We start from the raw sequence: 18,543 nt of genomic DNA on the forward strand, positions 1-18,543 counted from the left end.
AGTTCGTAAATCGTAATTACTAGAAAAATTAAGGATCGAAACATGGTGTTTGGTATACATTTTAAAATATTCATAGATTGCAACGAGTACAATAGTTGGAAAATGATTTTTGGGGAGATATAATTGCCTAGTTTACTAAATATATATATTTAATGATTAATTTATTAATGATGTATATGCTGATTCATATATACTTTCTATTTAATATATATCATGTGGAAATTAACATTAATTACGATTTTACATAAAGATATAATTGATGGTGAGGATATTAATTTAGACATTATGTCGATTCCTAGTAAGGCTCAAACACACAGAGAAGTAGGGTTAATGGTAGGAAGAATCGCAATTTTAAAACACATGAGTTACATTGTAAAACCTTAATTTCTGGCATCAAGCATGGAGTTCTTTGAGTCATGGAGCTTCGAGTTTTAAATTTTCTTAAATTGGAATAATTCTAAATTAGGTAAAATAACTAAAAACCGATCGACATGTATCAGACGATGTGGCAATTTTTAAAAAAACAGTGAAAAAATTTGATTAAAAAACGTGATAATCGATCGCCGGCTTCCTGCATGATCATCTGAGAAAGTGTTCGATTAAATCGTTAAATATATAACCTGGACATATCGGTATAAGTTTAACCAAACCAAATTCATCGTGAATAGATTATTAATAGGGTTTACATTAAAATTTCTAAAAATCAGACCTGCTTAGATAAATAATAAATTGTATAAAGTGGAAGGATAAAATATTATAATTGATTGAACAGTATAAGAAATTATTTGAATGCTTTATAGTACAACATAATTAATCGTATATTTTCATGACTACATTTATATTAAGAGCCGGAATTCACATGTATTATGTATATCCTTGAATTTGAAGATGTAACAGTTCACTTGGAATTGAAATCACTCCATGATCTTGGCCTAACCCCAAAAATAAAGAAGAAAATCATCTCCATCGCCCAGAAAATCTTGTATTTATCCAAAAACCTGTTCCAAACCCCGCTCACGATGCAGTAATGGCTGTCGAAAGGCGGGTGGTGGTGCGCCGCATGCTCTGCCCGTTGCAGAATGACCCTGGAATCTTGTAGGGCCACCACGAGCCGCGGAAGCTTCCCTTTTGGGGTGTGAGACCATGCATGAAGCTGCTGACAAAACATCCCGCAACCCAAGAACGCAGCAGAAAAGGCTAGCAAATTCGGGTTGGTGCAAAATATGTTCATTGGTAACACGGCAATGGTGAAACCCGCCGCCCCAACGTAGAGGTTGGTGGCGATGTGGCGCTTCGTTATCGCTGACGGATGGTCGTGGTGACGGAGGAAACCTTCGATCTGGGACCCGAAAACGGGAGTTCTGGCCGTGCCGTAGTTGTCAATGGCCCAATGGTATATTCCTGTGCCGAGGTCCCCTAGCACGTAGCCCACGATGGCTGCGACGACGGGGTCGATCCAGCTGCGGAGCCCCGTTGATCGACGGGAAATCATTATCAAGGATTTGGCTACAGAAATTAGCAGTGTTGTGCACCCGCTTGCAAACCATGCACGCTGAATGCTAGTTGGTGTTTTCCAGCTCTCTTCATCATAGAAGTGCTTTGGAGATATTGCTTTTGAAGCAGAATTCTTCTGTTGAGGTTTAAATTCAGCCATTGTTTTCGATGAAAACGGATATAATAAATTCTTTTGAATTTGAATCGGCAGTCGAACGAAATTTCGTGCAGAGAAAGGAGATTCTGGGGAAGTTGGAGCCAATATGTATGGATATGAAGAAGCATATTATATATATATATATATATATATGACACGCACCTTATCCATTATCATTAGAGCAGTGGAATATTTCTTTTTATGCAAGTTATTCCGTCGGGGACAGAAATAATATGAAATATAGAAATAACTTAAAGCTTTATATATCTTTTCTTTTTTTTCATTTGTCATGGAAATTTTATACACAAAAACTTTTGTGAAAGCGTTTTACATATTATTTTTATGAGAGGACATTCGAAACGACCAAACTCATGAAAAAAATTACGTAAAAATATTAAATTTCATTATAAGTATTAATCGGGTTGATCTTTCTATGAATCCTCGAATTTGTCACACAAGATATCTACTACTAATTTTATATTAATGGACGTATCTTACATTCTAATATATGTTTTTTATATTATTATCGTTGAAATTAAATTCCGGTAGAATGAATGAATGCGTGGAAATCTAACTAAAAAATGTGTTTAAACAGACTTTTCGGCCAAGGATTACAGTCAAAAGTGTTTGTTTTGCCTTAAACAGACTTTTCGGCCAAGGATTACAGTCAAAAGTGTTTGTTTTGCCTTAGGGATGGTGTGTACGTATATAAAAAATATAAATATCAATATGAAATTATTAAGAATTGAGATAGCAGCACGAAATAATTATAGGAAATGGTGTCACATACTCCACATAAAATTTATTGTAATTAAATGGCACGTTAGTTAGCTGGCACGCTTTTGCGGATAGATCGAATTTTTATAATGCCTACTTTAAAATATTTTTATTTTGAGTCGGTAGTTTTAAAATTCTTAATGAGCTAGCTAGTAACAACACCAACGGTAGCATCAACATTGATTTATATAAATGAACAAATTGGAATAGTAGGTATATATATTTATTTCTATGTAGTGTTGTTAATTATAATGTTAAATATCCATTTTTAGTCGACTATTTTTATTATGTTTTCAATTTTTGTCTTTTTTCTCTTGACGTGACGCTGTTGGTACACTTATACAGTGTCAAATGTATGCATTGTCATATCAGTTATTGTCACGCCCCAGGCCTGAGGCGATCGACGTCGACGTTGTTTCCAAATTATTCATTCAAAAACGGCAAATCTCAGAAGAACAATTTCAAAAATATAATCAGTCTACTCATTCATTATATTGAAATTACATTGTCTTTACAAAATCAAAATGATGACAGAAGTCTAACGCAATAGATTACATAATAGAACTGCATAAATGGGTGGTTCTTCTTCACCAATTCCAGAACTGGTTTTGCTAATCAGTTTTTATCTTTTCTTTGTTCTTGTTTGAGATGGGTATGAGTTGGTGGGTAATATGATTGTAACTCAGTAAACGGGAAAATCCTCCTATTTTTAAAATCGTTTTTAATAAAAATCTTATATAAAGAAATCGGAACATAAGTCACATTTTTTTAAGAAATAAACAATTGTCATTTTATGTATTGAGCAAATTACGAATTTCATAACTAACTGATATCAGTCTTTTATATTTTAATACTCTAAAGGGTGGGGCATGCATAATTCAGGAATTAACGATAATCAGACATATTCAGAATATATATTTCTACAATTTATTCATAATTTCTGGTGCTTCAAAGATACATACTTTGAAATTCATGCTTTGAACATATGATATACATACTGGAACGATTTTAAATTGTATTATAAGAGTTAAAATAGAAAGTATACTTACTTGAGTTGTTAATATAATTTTGGTTGACACTTGGACAGGGTCTCTTTTTTTGTTATCTGAATTGCTGCTCGAAAATGCCCTCTCTTAACTCGAAAAATTGTTTCTAAGTTTTAGGTGATTTGCTAAGAATTTGTGTAATACCAACTCAGAATATTGTGTGTTATTTATAGAGAAAATCTGACTGTTATGCTCTCATTTAGTGTCATTAGTTGTCATGATTTCGAGTTGATGTATCAGTCACAAGTCTAAAGTAACTGCTGACTGTTGGCATGATCTGTTGAATTTCTGATGATATATGTCTGCTGAAAAATGATCAACTATTGAAAAATGCTAGTTGCTACAGAAATTTTGCAAGCTGCTGAAATTGTTAATTCTGCTGAAATTTCGAGTTCTCATATCTCTCCCTCCTTGTGAGAAGTTTCGTCTTCGAAACTTGATTATACTAGTGGTTTGAAGAGATAAGGGTATCGATTCCGATGTCTTCTTCTAATTCTCATATAGCTTCACATTCTATATGATTGGACCACCGGACTTTGACGTTTGGTATAGACCTTCGTCTCAAAACTCGATCCATGATGTCAACTATGCGGATTGGAACTTCTTCGTATTGCAAGTCCTATTTCGGATTATCTTTGACCACTGACGGTTTCATCTCAAGTACATGGCTTGGGTTCTCATAGTTATGTCGATTAAAAGGGACTACAATTGTTTGAAATTTAAATATACAGGACTAAGTTAGAAATTAGACGAAAATAAATAACCAAAATGGCTCATTTTTTGTTTTGAACTTTAAAAATGGTCAAATATCATCTATATCGTTCTTCACGTTGTTCGAATGTATGCGTATGGAATATATAAAAAGCTAGCGGGCATATTTGGAGTTACCTTCGAATGAAGCTCGAGTAAAAGACATCTATTGTTTCATTCGAAAGATAATTTGGATTAGGACTTCGAATACCAATTGGACACTACAATAACATTCATCGGAAACATCGGAAAAATACGTGTTGAGTTTATTACAATGTTTTTTCTCTTTATCCTAGCTAACAATAGATTCTTTTTTAAGAATTTAATCATCTAAATTGAACCAAATCGAAATTATTTATACATTTTTTTAATAAACATAATTATTTGTCTCTAATTAGCATAAATAAGTCAAATTAATAATTTAAAAGAACCTTGCTAATTTTGATTAAGAGAGTTTCATATTCATCATTTCTCAAATAATTTTGATGGATTTTCGAATTCTCCGTATTAGTTTCCAAATTTTAACGTATAACCTCCACGTGATATTTTTTGCAGAAGGAAGCACCGACATAATGGTACATGAATTGTGAAGTGCTGATTAATATTCAGCAACAATTTAAGTTTATATCGTACAAACTATAAAGATAAATCTTAAAGTACATCACGTCTAAAATTTCTTTGTGGTGGCAGCCGGCAAGTATTATGTAGTAATATTGATACAGATATTGAACAGCAAACGAGTTCCATGCAGCATATATACATAACATATACACACAAAATGTTTTAATAAGCCACCAGTTTCAAGGCTCGAGTAGAATTTTTCTTGGCTCATGACTCTTTGCCGCAACACAACCAGAACCATGTAGAGACGTAACCCATATTTCATCAGACCTCACTGCTTCATCGTCATCATTCCTGTGCCAACTCCAAAATGCATGACTAGAGTTCACTATCTTGAATTCACCATGACCAAAACTTGCTTCGCGGAAGACAGACCATTCGGGCTGGGGATCCAGATACCTATAAGTTGATTTTCCAAAATTCGAAAGCTAAGTAATCAAATTTAATCCTCCAGTCAGGCAATAATAATAACTCAAAAGGATATGGCAGAAGATGGTGTTAAATAACTTAACTCAAAGATTCTACAATGTAATCTAAGAACAAGAATGTTCATCTCTGTTGGACTTGCTGGACAGAATAATGATAGTTAAGTATGAGTGAAGATGTTAATTAATAGATCTAGGACGTCAAATTTTCCTTTTCCTTCAATGTTTCTGATGGGAGGAGGAGGCGGGAATACGAGTCAAGTTGCAACCCAAAAATGGAACATATTGTAGAAAAACAGAAGGATGTAAGGCAACCCTTCCACCTAAACAAGTAGCTAAATTAACATATTTTTTATTGACACTGAACATAATTCTTCCTTGTTAAAAGATGACTTACTTGTGAGCTAAACCTTCACCATTTCCACCATCGCCAATTGTAATGTGAACAGCTCCACAAGGATCCACTTTACCATTGTACACACGCCTCTGTTAACAACAAAAAATTAAGTCGTCAGTTGTTAAAAGATAATTACGATTATAAAAAGCAATAGGTTGAAATCTTACAGTGCGCTCATAAGCATGCACATGGCCAGTAAAAATAACGTCCACACTAGCAGCATGAAGCAAGGGCTCCATCGCTGCCATCATGTCATCACCTTCACCTTGATGAGCCTCATTACTATTATACCATGGTGCATGAAACAACACAAGTAGCCAGGGTGTCCTTTCACGGTCCACCATTAAAAGATCAGACTGCAAAAATTAAAGATCACAAAACACAGTTATAAAATAATGCTTCATCAGTAGCCTAATTATTTCCCCATTTTTAAACCGGACAAGCTCATTAACTGTTTCAAGATAAATAAAGAGATTTATTTCCGCCTGACACTGATACTTTCTGAGAATGTTTCTTAAGACAAATCAATCCCATACCTGTTATATCTACATGCCAGGTCATGTGACACATATACGCTGATAAATGCAATGCCTAGCTATACATGAATTAATGAAGAACATAATGTCACTACGTTAAACAGACCTTCAGCCAACTATATTGATCTGAGTACTGATCATAATCAGTATACGAACCAAGCATGATGACATGAACTCCGGCCACGTCAAAAGAATAATAGAGATTCGAACTGGACCCACTCTCTTCATACGGCATCTTCCATCTTGAGTTATAGGATTTGAAGCTGTCTATGAAGAATGGTATGTTCTCCTTCTCATGGTTCCCTTGGGTTACCATCCATGGTCTTGCACTAGCAAGGGGCTGCACTAGTTCCCCGCATGTGTCCCACCTATGCTGTAAATAATCTGCATAGGAAAGGTCGCCAGGAAGCATATGTACATCATATCTGCACTGGTCTATGTGGTCCAAAGTGGACTTGGTCCATCCAGTCTGACCTAAATCACCTGCCACAGCAAACGTAACTGGAAATTGAGAGGGTGGAGTTTTGAGTTGAAACTCGGTGCCCTCCCCACCACATCTATAGAAATACAACGTGCCATACTCCAGGGGACCAATCACCGTATGGTGAATCTTTCCAGAGCTATACAGCAAATAATTATAACTAGTACTCTCTCCTTGAGCTTTAAAATTGTAATTTTGAGATGATGTTCCATATTCAACAATCGAAGGAGCATGTTTGTCGCCAGTTATCCATGATATCCGCATGTGTTTGTCTCCGGCCAAGGAGATGTGAACCTGCGATTGAAAACATAACAGTCCCAGAGTCACTCAATCTTGACAAAAAACACAGTACGGATTACACTTGGGTTGGGAAACTTTTCAAAATTTTCTTCACTTCTCAGAAATGCTAATGAGAGCCAGATCGAGTGTAATAAATTTAGCCATAAATTCAGGTATAGCAAACCAATGTCATCGCCTAAAAGATATGCATAAATACATGTTGTCCTGTTTTTTAAATAAATACCGCGAAGGCACAAAGAATTCAACTTCAAAACCAAAATCTCGTAAACCCTTTACTAGGAACACCCTAAAAACACAATCAAGCCACTCTCTTTCCTGGTCCAGTAAATAGCAACAAACCAACAATAAAAAGATGACAAAAAAAGGTTAAAAAACAAACAAACAAACAAACAAGTGAAATCTCAAAGTTCTACAAAAAACACAACCCTAAATATCAAAATAACCTGTTTCAAAAAAAAACCTCGAAATACCTAAGAGTTCCACCTTCATCTACTGAATTACCCTCGGGTAAAAGAAGGGGGAAAGAATTTAACCTGTTGAGGCTGAGAAGAGGGCCTCGAATGCCACGGGAAGTGAATCATTTTGCGCGGCGGTGGTCGAATGTACTCCGCCGCGGCGCCGATTGTCAGCACGACCAGAATCAAGACCACCAGTTTAAAATCCATGGCTTCGCAAAAATTACACGAACCACCAGATGGTGAGTTGGTTGCTTTTTAGTGTGGTTATCATGACTTTGATGTTCGATTGTAGAGTCAGAGGGGACCACACAATATTTTGTCGGGAAATTGGACTTAACTCCCCAGCCGCCGTTTTTTTTGTGTTCAGTCCCTAGGTACTTTTTTAGTACCACATTTTCACATGAAGTGTACCACATTTCCACATGAAGTGTACCACAATTTGTATGACATAGTACCACAATTTTGTGGGTAGGGAGTGAACCCAAATAAATGTTTTGGTTGGGGATTTTTCACCAACTTCCCCATATTTTGTCTGTATTTTTGTAACCGGTACTCTTCAGCCTCCATTTTACAATATTTCTCTCTCATTTTAGTATTCATATTACCTTACCATCAAATTTATACACTTTGTATTATTATGTTAATAATTATAGAAACTACACTATAATTTACACATAATCTTGCAGTACATAATATATCCAGAATTTGTTTATCATATTATAATTTTCTTCTCCTTTGTTATTGCCCATGATCGAGGGATTTAATTATTTTTTATTCAGATTATAAAGATACGAAAAGATATAAGAACGATAAGATTAAGTGAATAATAAAGATTATAAAATACAATGTCTGCTTTCAAAAAAATACATATACATAAATTTAAATTTCTTGTCACCAGTCCTTTGTCAATTGACATCAACTCTCCCAAATTTGAAAAGATGTAAGCAGGTTCTAAAGTCTAAACTCACTTGAATTAACTATTTTCAGGCTATAACTTTTGGGCAAGAGCAAAACTCGGGCTCAATCATCTTTGAAAGTGTAATTTTTCACTTATTAATGGGAAAAAAATTTTGAAGTTATTATATTGAAAAAATGAATGACATTCAGTATATTTTAGGAAATAAAATCAAAATGACATCGTTTTTTATTTCTATTGATTAAATTTCTAGAATGAAAAATATTTCCTAGAATTGAATACATTTTAACCCGTGTTTTCAAGATATTGTGAAGATAGTGTGAATGATGGCTAGAATCTCAGGCCACAAGCAAGCAATTACGCAAATGGCTTCAAGTCAAAACAACTCGACAAAAGGGTGTCTTGTTTCATTGAAAAAATATCTTACTGTAAATAAAAGACTAGATTTCTCATTGACAACAAATACATGCCCGAAGGCGCAGAGTGAATTTCCTAAATTGACAAGGCTTATTTCTTCTTGGGAATACCTTTTTTCTTTGCAGCAGTTTTCTTCTTCGCAGCTGCTTTCTTCTTCAAATTTTTGAACCCGATTCCACTTTCCTGTCAGCACAATCACCATTGTTGATTCGTGAATTGGAACTGAATTCTTGTTCTTATGTCTCTCACCATAGTAATCCAATTAGTCATAAATATGACAATTTCAACACGCAGAAAGTTGTTAAAAACCTTAGCAAGATATGGTAAATGGTGATGAATGTTGACTAGCACAAATGTTGTGATTTTAAAAAAGGTTAGTCATTGAAATTGAATGGACCCTTGACATACAGGAGAACATTGCATTATCACTAATAAACACATATGAAATATACTTATATGTATCTTCTAAAAGTACCTTCCTATAACCCCTGTAAGCACTTTGACCACTCAACTGCTGCCCATTTCTGCTAACGTAAACCTGAAATTCATTTGTCAGTTTTATTAATACTGTAAATAAAATAATATGTGAAAGTAATTAATCACAAACGGGTGTATGCGTGTGCAGGGTCATCAAGAAGAAGATATCAGCTTCGATGGCAAGGTTATCTTGATCAAATTTTTATATATATTTTTTGCCCTCATATTGGCATCAAGATATATCAATATTGGCTTGAAGAAAAAAAAAAGATATATCAATATTGAGTGTGAAATGTTTAAATGTCATTAGAGTTCTTTGCTGCTTCCAATTGACAAAAAACTGAGAAAATGATGGCCAGAAAATACTAAGGATATACATGGCTGAACTACGAGAACAATGTCTCCCACTACTATATTAGTCTGATACAGAATACATCAACTGCTATAAGATTAATTTAATAAAAGAAAAAAACTATCATGAATATTTAATGGAGCGCAACAAAAGACACTGGCATCTTAGCCATTCTTTACCTCCGGACAAGAAACAATAAAGAGAATAAGTTTGAGAAATGTGTAGTAAAGTAAGATTTTGAAATATATCTATGACCTCATCCACGTTTTGTTGTGCAACTGGATTGTAGACGAATAAAACAAAAGGTTTGAAAAGAGAACAAATTGGTATTTATATATGAAGTTACACTTACTCTTTGGCCACTTGAGTTGGTGTACCAGTGACCACCAGATTTACGGGCACCATGCACCCTTCTCTTGCCAGCATTTTTAGGAACTCCACAACCTTTTGTATTCACCCAATTCTCAGAATCTTCGGGCATGATGGAGTTCGATTTTGAAACATTTCTCTTGGTCCTCATGGAGCTAGTCTCGAATGTTCTCTCTGAATTTTCTTCATGGCTGAATTGGTGCCTACGAACATATAGACAGATTCAAATAAAAAAATATGGACAGCACGAGAAGGAAAAACAGTTAAATCACAAATAATTCTGAAATAGCAATACATGTAATCGATAACTGATGCCGTCTGCAGCTTATGTTCCTGATTTTTTGCTGCTCCCAAGGGGAAGAAGTTGGGCAAACGGTCACGAACCAGTTTCTGAATTCTCGAATCGATATGGAAAAAGTAGCGATGAGCTGGAGGAAAAGAACCCACATCCCAATTCTTCCCATTGTTAGAGTCCTCACCGTTAATTACCACTTCATTCTCAGATTTCCTGGATCTAAAAAACTCATCACAGACCTCATCAAAAGCAGGTGTAGGGATGTGAAAACTCTTCTCCTTGCAGAATTCATTCCACAAATCAGTTTCGTGATTGCCAACTGATGCTTTCCCTGTTCCAAAGAAGCCCGAGGTTGCGTGTTGATGAGGATTTGATTGCATTTTCCTTGAAGATGAAGTCGAACAACCAACTTTAGACACATCTTCGCCATCAGATGGATCATCAGAATCAGAATTGATCAGCTGGAATCTTCGGAGAGGACTAACAGATGTCAAAGCACCTAATACCTCTTCCCTCTTGGTTGATTTCCAGAGACTACCAGATTGTGTAGCCAAAACTTGCCGACCATGCAGTGAGGGCTTTGAGCTGCTACATACAGAATGACCAGGAAGATTTCCAACTAGATAAAACATAGATGAAGATTATGAGCAAATGAAAGGTAAAGGTGACCATAGAGTCTCGAGTCATTAAAATGAAACTACAATCAAAGAATAACGTGAGACAGCCAAGACAGTCACAACAGACAAATGGTATTTTGATTTCAAAAGAATTGCGACAGCGCTGAGGTTATTGCTAGGGTAAATAACACTAAAAATCTTATAAAACAAAGAAAGATATTGGTTGAGTATAAATAATATAAAATAACACATGATGTATCAAGCGATAGCTGAAAGCAATATTCCACAAAACCACTAAAGAATCATGCGCCAAGTCCTGTCTTGCTTAATTAACCCGGTTAGATTTATTTACAGATAAAATTTGCAGCAGCCTGTATAACTTAGAATCAAATTATTTTAAATGAAGTATTGGATTATCTACAATGATTCTATGTCAATTCCAAAAGCAATTGTGGAATAGTTGATGAGCTTGAAAGATTGTTTCATTCAATAGACTATCTAGACTTATCCCTAACAAGACCAATTTCACCAAATTCACTCAATCTCTCCTCATTGTTTTCTTTAACTATCTGATACTCTCTCAAGAGCTAGTAAGCCAAATTTTAAAATCATGCCATTTCAATTCCAAAAATGGTGGATCTACTAGCAAGAACAGCAATTCAGCTATCAATGTTTAGAACATTAAATTTTTTGTAGTTACAAAACAACAAAAAGGAAATCCAATCGATTTGCTTCATAATTCTGCAGCCACTTTTTCCCGACACTGCACTTGGGCCAGCACGAGCAGAGGTACGAGGGGAGAAAAATATCAAAAGTCATTCTCAAAAATGAAACATTTGAGCATATGCATGCTTATCTCTCTCACACGTATGACACTCACATGCTTGGAGGATGAGGTGACCTCTAGAAGCTTGTAGATTATTTATTCAGCTGTAACAATATAACAAGATTTGATTCCATTTCTGTTTTTCTTATTCGTCTCACTTGATTATAAATTGAATATAAAGGAGGGACAATGTTTACGATGAACATAATGAAGATTTACGCAAAATTCTTGTGTTATTCACTTCTCTAACAATTTGCATTTTAGCAAAAACTTGGCAGACAGAGGAGCCAATAACAGCATCTCGTGAGTCCTCACAATTCTTCAAAATTCTTTAAAGCACTCCAAGCAAGAACATTTACAGTAATATCCAAGTTTACTTCAGGTGAATCGCTAGCATAAACAAATATTCATTGAATTACAGAAATGGGTTCATCTACAGATGCTTGAAAAGGTACTGGCATTCAAACGAGAACCATATTTCAATTACAGGCAAAAGAATGAAGCTTGTACCTCTAGGGCAATCTTCCTCAGAAGAGAAACCCTCGATTTCATCATCCACGTCGTTTTTTCCCCATGCGTCATCGGCTTCTCCACTTCGGACCTCGGATTTGGGCTGTACGGCAGGCCCCTTTCGGAGCCTTTTGAGTGCCCGAGGCGGGTTCGAAACCCTCACTGGGGATTCAAAATCTCCGTCTTCGTTTATTTCAATCAGAGGCTGTTCAGCTGGCTGGGTTGATGAGTTGGGAGTCGGTTCCGATTCAATGTCGAAATCGAGACCTAGAGAGAATGAAGGAGGCCCCAACTCAAAATCCGCCATGTGAAGAAAGCTAGTAGTTGAAGTGGGGAGAAAATCATCAACTCCACGAATTGAAAATGTCCCGCGCTCAGTGATCAATGGCGCGACTATGAACTCTTGAATTTCGTTTCTCATCCCGTTTATATCTAGCACTTTTCGTTTCAAATTTTGGAATTTTGATAAATTATAATTAGCATTTTGGACCCCGAAGTACATATAATTGGCGAAGTGGTCCAAACGAGTGAGGCTTATCATTTAAGCTAGGAGTGTCGAAATCAGACACAATTCACCAACCCGACACGATCCACCACGTAAGCTCTCATATTTGACACAATGTTTTGTCTTAAAAAATGTTGATGCATTTATGTAAATATAATCCGATTAAATTAAATTGCAAGGACTAGGTGAAGATGGTGAATTAATGACTGGTTTCTCGAGGAAATTTGATTCGGCTATCTTAAACTTGACGGTTGGATGATTATATATAGAGTTTTAAAGATTTAAATTATTTTGTTGCCATAAATTGATATATATTTGTGTAAAAATATTAGTTTATAGATTAAAAGATTTGAAACTAATGTTTAAAACATCAGTGTAGAGTTAAAATTAACAAACCATAAACATTAATGGGCATGCATTTTCCCTTTTGTTGAGGGACTACAACTTCGGTTTTTGTATTAAAAAAATTACATATACATTGATGAATACTACTCACACACACACACACACACACACACACACACACACACACACATATATGTATGTGTGTGTGTGTGTGTGTGTGTGTCTACACGAGCAGATCACCTGTACCTATAAACAAAACAATGTATTTCAGGTAGTTTTTGTTCAACTTTACACGAATATATAATATAAAAAAATTAATAGAAAACTTTTTTGGTCCCTATAAATTAAAAACCTGCAACATGCATGTATGATTTTGTAATGAACAAAAAAGCCTACATTTAGGAATGCTTTGCAAGGCAGGCAGGGCGTCCACGACCATCGACGTCAATCGGGCCAAAGCTTCCTCCGCCGATAATCCATTCGTTCCTACAGTTTTAGGTAATGACGACGAAACTTCAAGAAGACTTTTTCTTTCTGTTTCGGCGTAGCGAATCCTGGTTCTATATATCGTCGGGGAAACTGGATTGATCACGCGCGAAGGACGTACGTACCCCGGTCTTCGCCGCCCGTTGCATGCATGGAGGATTCCTTGATGATGCAATTGCCCATGCAAAGCATTCTGCTGTCCCACGTGACGAAATGGAATTAACAAAAGTATATATATAATTTAAATTTAAACAATTATTAATAGTTATTATATTTAACCAAAAGTCAAAAACTAGTTTGGAAAGGATATTGTGGGTCCTCAAGAGCAGAGCGGGGTGTGAATGCGTCTGGTCATGGAATATTTGGTGGGCCAGCTGATCGTTTGGATATAAATTTAGATACAACGATTTTCAAATTCATTTGATTGGTTCCATTAATATTACCTCACGTAAATTTCAAATCTATCATTTTATGTAAATATAATGATAATTATAGTGGACTTAAAAATGTAGAGTAGGTCTCTTGTGGGACCGTCTCACGAATTTTTATCTGTGATACGGGTCAACCATACCGATATTCACAACAAAAAGTAATACTTTTTCATTGATGACCCAAATAATAGATCTGTATCACAAAATACGACCCGTGAGACCATCTCACACAAGTTTTTGTACGTCTAAAATATATTCAAATGAGTGTCCTTTCAATTTCATATTTCAGATCGAATTTTTCATTTCAAACCAAATTCTTTCATCGAATTAAACGCAACATAAGATTTTTGTTCAACTCAAGAAATAGAAAGAACAAATTAAATCTCCCTAGTTGGATGTGCCCCTAGCTATATTAATTTTTCAAGTTTTTCTAAACTAATTCTTGAAATGGTGGATAGATTTTCGAAAACGTAAAGCAATATAATATGAGCTTCGCATTACTTGTGAATTTAATCAATGATTCACGACAGAGACATGTCCTAAAGTGTTCTATCTGAAGACTTTATAATAAATTAATTATAAACCTGCATATTAGACCTTTTCTCTACGTCTGACCATTTATAAATTATTATTCAACTTGAATATTAAATATTATTTAATGCCAAAGATAGAGATTCAGCATTTATCTATGATCATTTTGTATTAGGTTCGAGTTTTACAATAATTAGAACTTAAAAAAATAATTGTATTATTATTATCTTTCAATTTTTCATCTCTTCTCTTCTCGAGTCTTAAATATTTTATCATCGCGTAACGATCAATAAAACTTGTTGAGTAAAATAAGTTCGCTATATATTTTAGCGTGAAAAAATGTTTATATTCCTTCTCTTCCTCTGTAATTGAAAAATCGTAGACTGCATATTCTTAAACTCGTGTAAATTGCGATGGATTTATTAATTATTTTCCCAGTTACGTTTTACTAATTCTGCAACTAAATCCGTCACCAACAAAGTGCAGAGCACAGGGGATATCTGAAAACATTTAATTGTTAAGATAATTTTTTGATAATAGTAATTTTTCACAAAAATTCCTATGATCTAACCCCGACTCGATTATTTTCACTGTTAAAAATATTATTTTGCATTACAAATATGGATCATATTCACATGGAAGTTTGAAAAATATTTACAATTCTAAATTGTAATAAAATTTCATGGATTGAAATGAAAATTCACATCAACACCTCCGGATGCTTAATTTAACCTCATAATCAAAATGAGTATTTTGGAACAAAATCAATGAATCTTTTCACCTTATCTTTTAAGATTGGACCAATTAAGTCGATTGAAATAATTGAATGTGATAACTAAAACTAAAATCAAAACCTAATTAATTCCAGATTGTAAAATTGAAAGTAGATCTCATGAAGTCATCTGCTAGGCCGAAACAAAAATAAGAACTCATCTTAAAAATAGTATAGATTTAGTCATACAGCAAATAAAGAATTCAAAACACTATAAATTTGTTCAACTTTACACTAATAATAATTTCCTGTGAGACAGCTATGCGGATTTTTATTCGCGAGACGGGTGAATCTTGCCCATGTTTATAATAATAAATAATACTCATATAAAAAATATATCTCACAAAATTAACTCGTCGTACGATTTCACAAAAATTTTATAATAAAGTTTTATAAAAAAAAAAAAAAAAAACCTTTTAAATTTGGTTCAACTTCGTACCTATACATGCATCATGATTTTGTAATAAACAAAAAATGGCCCTCTACCTAAACTCATTCAGGAATGCTTTGCAAGGCAGGCGTCCACGACCGTCTATGGCCCTCAAATCGATCGCCGGCGTAACTCAATCGAACCAAAACTTCCTGCGCCGATAATCCCTCGACGTCTGCATTATTCAACATATCTGACAACTGCTTCCTCGAGATTCTTATCTTCACCTTCGTTCCTGCAGCTTTAGGTACTGACGGAACTTCAATAAGACTTGTTGCTTCTGTTACGGTGTAGCGATTCCTGGTTGTATCGGATTCACATGCGAAAGACGTACCCCAGTCTTCGCCGCCCCATTGCATGGAGGATTCCTTGATTATGCAATTGCCCATACTGGAGATAGAAGTCGCGTCTTATGTGACGATTCGTAGCAAAGTTTTGCCAAAAATGAGATGGGTTGAATTTGTAGGGGTTGAACGGGTGAATGGGGTTGATGAGAGGCAAATTGGATAAGCATGCCTGGGATGACAAGAGGTTGTCCCACGTGACGAAATTGTATTGGCCCATGTTAATTAAAAAAAATAAAAAATCTCCCTCGCCTCTTATTTAAACTTTCTATTTAATTTTTATTTATTTCGTTAAAAAAATATTCAAGAGATGTATGTTGATAATAATAATAAAAAAAATTGATTATATACTTCGGATAATCGAAAAAAAAAAGTTTATATTATTTGGACACGTGAAATATATATATTTTAATCTATATATAATTTTAAAATATTTTTCTTATTTAACCAAAAGTTCTTTCCACTGGTATTTGGAAAGGATCTTGGCGTGGAATTTGGCTCCTCAAGAGTACGGTGTGAACCGTCAATGGTCATGGAATATTTGGTGGAAATTACTAGTTTTTTTTTTTTTTGTAATATATTATTAACCTAACATAGAGATCTTAGGGACGAGTCGAGTCGAAAACTCGTCACCTCTCTCTCTCAACTCGAGAAAAATAGAAATTTATTTTTAAGTCATAACAAAAAAATTAAGATTTTTGTTGAACGACTAACATACGATTTGCATGTGAGACAAACCTAAACATGTTATATCAATAATTTAATTATAGGTAATATTTTCAAGTTTTATTAAACTAATTCTTGAAATGGTCAAGATAAACTTGATTACGTAAAGCAACATAAAATGTAAACTTGTGAAATTAAATCTATTATGCACAACAGATCAGCCATATATAGGGTTTAACTTGAATAAAAAGTTTTGATTTGGGGATGAATTTAAAATGAAACTTATTTTTGATTTATTTAATTCAAATATATAATAATAATAATAATAAACATTACATGTACATTAATTAGAAAAGAAGGGGATTCGAAATCCATTGAAGAATAGTTAATTCATTCAAACAATCATCAAATGAATTTTTATCCATATGATTTCAAATCATTTCGTCCAAACCCGACCTAAAGTCTTCTATCTGAACATTTCTTTCTGACCCAGCAAATATTTATTTATTTACCTATTTCCCTTTAAAATTCCGCAAATTTGATAGTGACTTTGTTTGATGTTTAATTTTCTCATCTTACCTGGGACAGCAGCAGCTCTTTTCTCTACGTTTGACAATTCATAAATTATTCGTTCAGAATACTATATATTTAAAATACGTATATCATGTCATGTAGAAACAAAATTGTTGAGAATAAGATAAAATAAGTTGATCGCTATTTTATTTTAGCATGAATTTATATTTTTTTGTAATAGCAGGCAAAATGATCTTCTAATTTGCTTATTTTGTGTTTTGGTCACGTGGTTATTGAGATTTAGGTTTCAATTCGATTATGTAAGTTAAGCTGGATTTCGATTTTATATCATTTTTTAATAGAGGGCCAACGTGGTGCCAGACGTTCAGTGTGTTTCTCTATGTCACGTCAACACTCCAAAAAAATTGATCAAAACCCAAATTTGATAATCACATTACCGAAAAACAAAATAGACAAATTAGAGGACACTTTTGACTTTTTTTGCAAAATATTGAAATTCCATCTCGTTTTCAATAATTTAGAATCGTAGACCTATTCTTAATAATTCTGCTACCGACAAATTTAGGGATGACAATGAGTTCGGGTTGGAGCAGATTTGAACAAACTCGGGACTTGTCCCGCCTTAATTTAAACTCATCCAGCCCGTCTCGCTCCGCGCACCCGGCGGATCCAACCCGGGTTGGACTTGTTGCAATCGCCGAAAATATATAATATATATGCCTATATAATTTTATATAGGTATATTTTTGTGGGATCAGTTCGACCAAACCCAGGACCCGTCCCAAACCCTCTTTTAGAATAGTTATGTGGGTCTAAACCCGTCCCGCCAGGACGGATTTAATATGGAGACGAGTTTAGCCCAGACTCATTATCATCCCTAGCTAGATAAATTGTCTTGACAGCAACTGGACTCTTTAATTCTTCAACTATTATGGTTATGCATAATACTCAAGTTAAACGATTATTAGTGCATGCATATAATAAGAAGTACGACATAAAAAAATCATAAGAGTTTTTGTGTTGTTTATATAAGCTTTGTGATCATGAACAAACACATACATATTGAAATAGATTTATTTTAGCAATATAAAAATTATGGAACGAATGTCACCTTGAAAGTGATCATATAAAGAAACACCTTGCTTACGAACACAAATGAGTACTGCAGTCCATTTGCTACATTGAAATTCATGTATATGAGCCTAGCTAGCTAGTTGTTCAAATCCAGAATATAGGTTGCACCACAACGTACAAAATATACGACAGATATAGGCCAAG

At 34.5% G+C, this 18,543-nt stretch overlaps 3 protein-coding genes across 3 annotated transcripts; all 3 read right to left on the reverse strand.

Annotated features, from left to right (window-relative positions):
* Positions 1 to 755: 755 nt before the first annotated feature.
* LOC140978588 (fatty acid desaturase 4, chloroplastic-like) lies at positions 756 to 1,751 on the reverse strand. The gene has a single exon (XM_073443760.1). The coding sequence runs from the start codon at positions 1,652 to 1,654 to the stop codon at positions 899 to 901; it is 756 nt and encodes a 251-aa protein (XP_073299861.1). The 5' UTR covers positions 1,655 to 1,751; the 3' UTR covers positions 756 to 898.
* Positions 1,752 to 4,797: 3,046 nt separating this feature from the next.
* Positions 4,798 to 7,759, reverse strand: LOC140978056 (purple acid phosphatase 18). Its single transcript, XM_073442812.1, has 5 exons — positions 7,518 to 7,759; positions 6,310 to 6,978; positions 5,835 to 6,023; positions 5,668 to 5,756; positions 4,798 to 5,244 (listed from the first exon to the last, which is right to left on the reverse strand). Exons 1-5 carry the CDS (start codon positions 7,647 to 7,649, stop codon positions 5,025 to 5,027), a joined length of 1,299 nt encoding a protein of 432 aa, XP_073298913.1. The 5' UTR covers positions 7,650 to 7,759; the 3' UTR covers positions 4,798 to 5,024.
* Positions 7,760 to 8,682: 923 nt separating this feature from the next.
* Positions 8,683 to 12,657, reverse strand: LOC140978799 (uncharacterized). The gene is made up of 5 exons (XM_073444021.1): positions 12,222 to 12,657; positions 10,269 to 10,887; positions 9,957 to 10,176; positions 9,251 to 9,313; positions 8,683 to 8,958 (listed from the first exon to the last, which is right to left on the reverse strand). Exons 1-5 carry the CDS (start codon positions 12,640 to 12,642, stop codon positions 8,866 to 8,868), a joined length of 1,416 nt encoding a protein of 471 aa, XP_073300122.1. The 5' UTR covers positions 12,643 to 12,657; the 3' UTR covers positions 8,683 to 8,865.
* Between the last annotated feature and the right edge of the window lie 5,886 nt (positions 12,658 to 18,543).

Source organism: Primulina huaijiensis, chromosome 6 (assembly GCF_012295235.1).
Source record: "Primulina huaijiensis isolate GDHJ02 chromosome 6, ASM1229523v2, whole genome shotgun sequence".
In the NCBI taxonomy this organism is placed as follows: domain Eukaryota; kingdom Viridiplantae; phylum Streptophyta; class Magnoliopsida; order Lamiales; family Gesneriaceae; genus Primulina; species Primulina huaijiensis.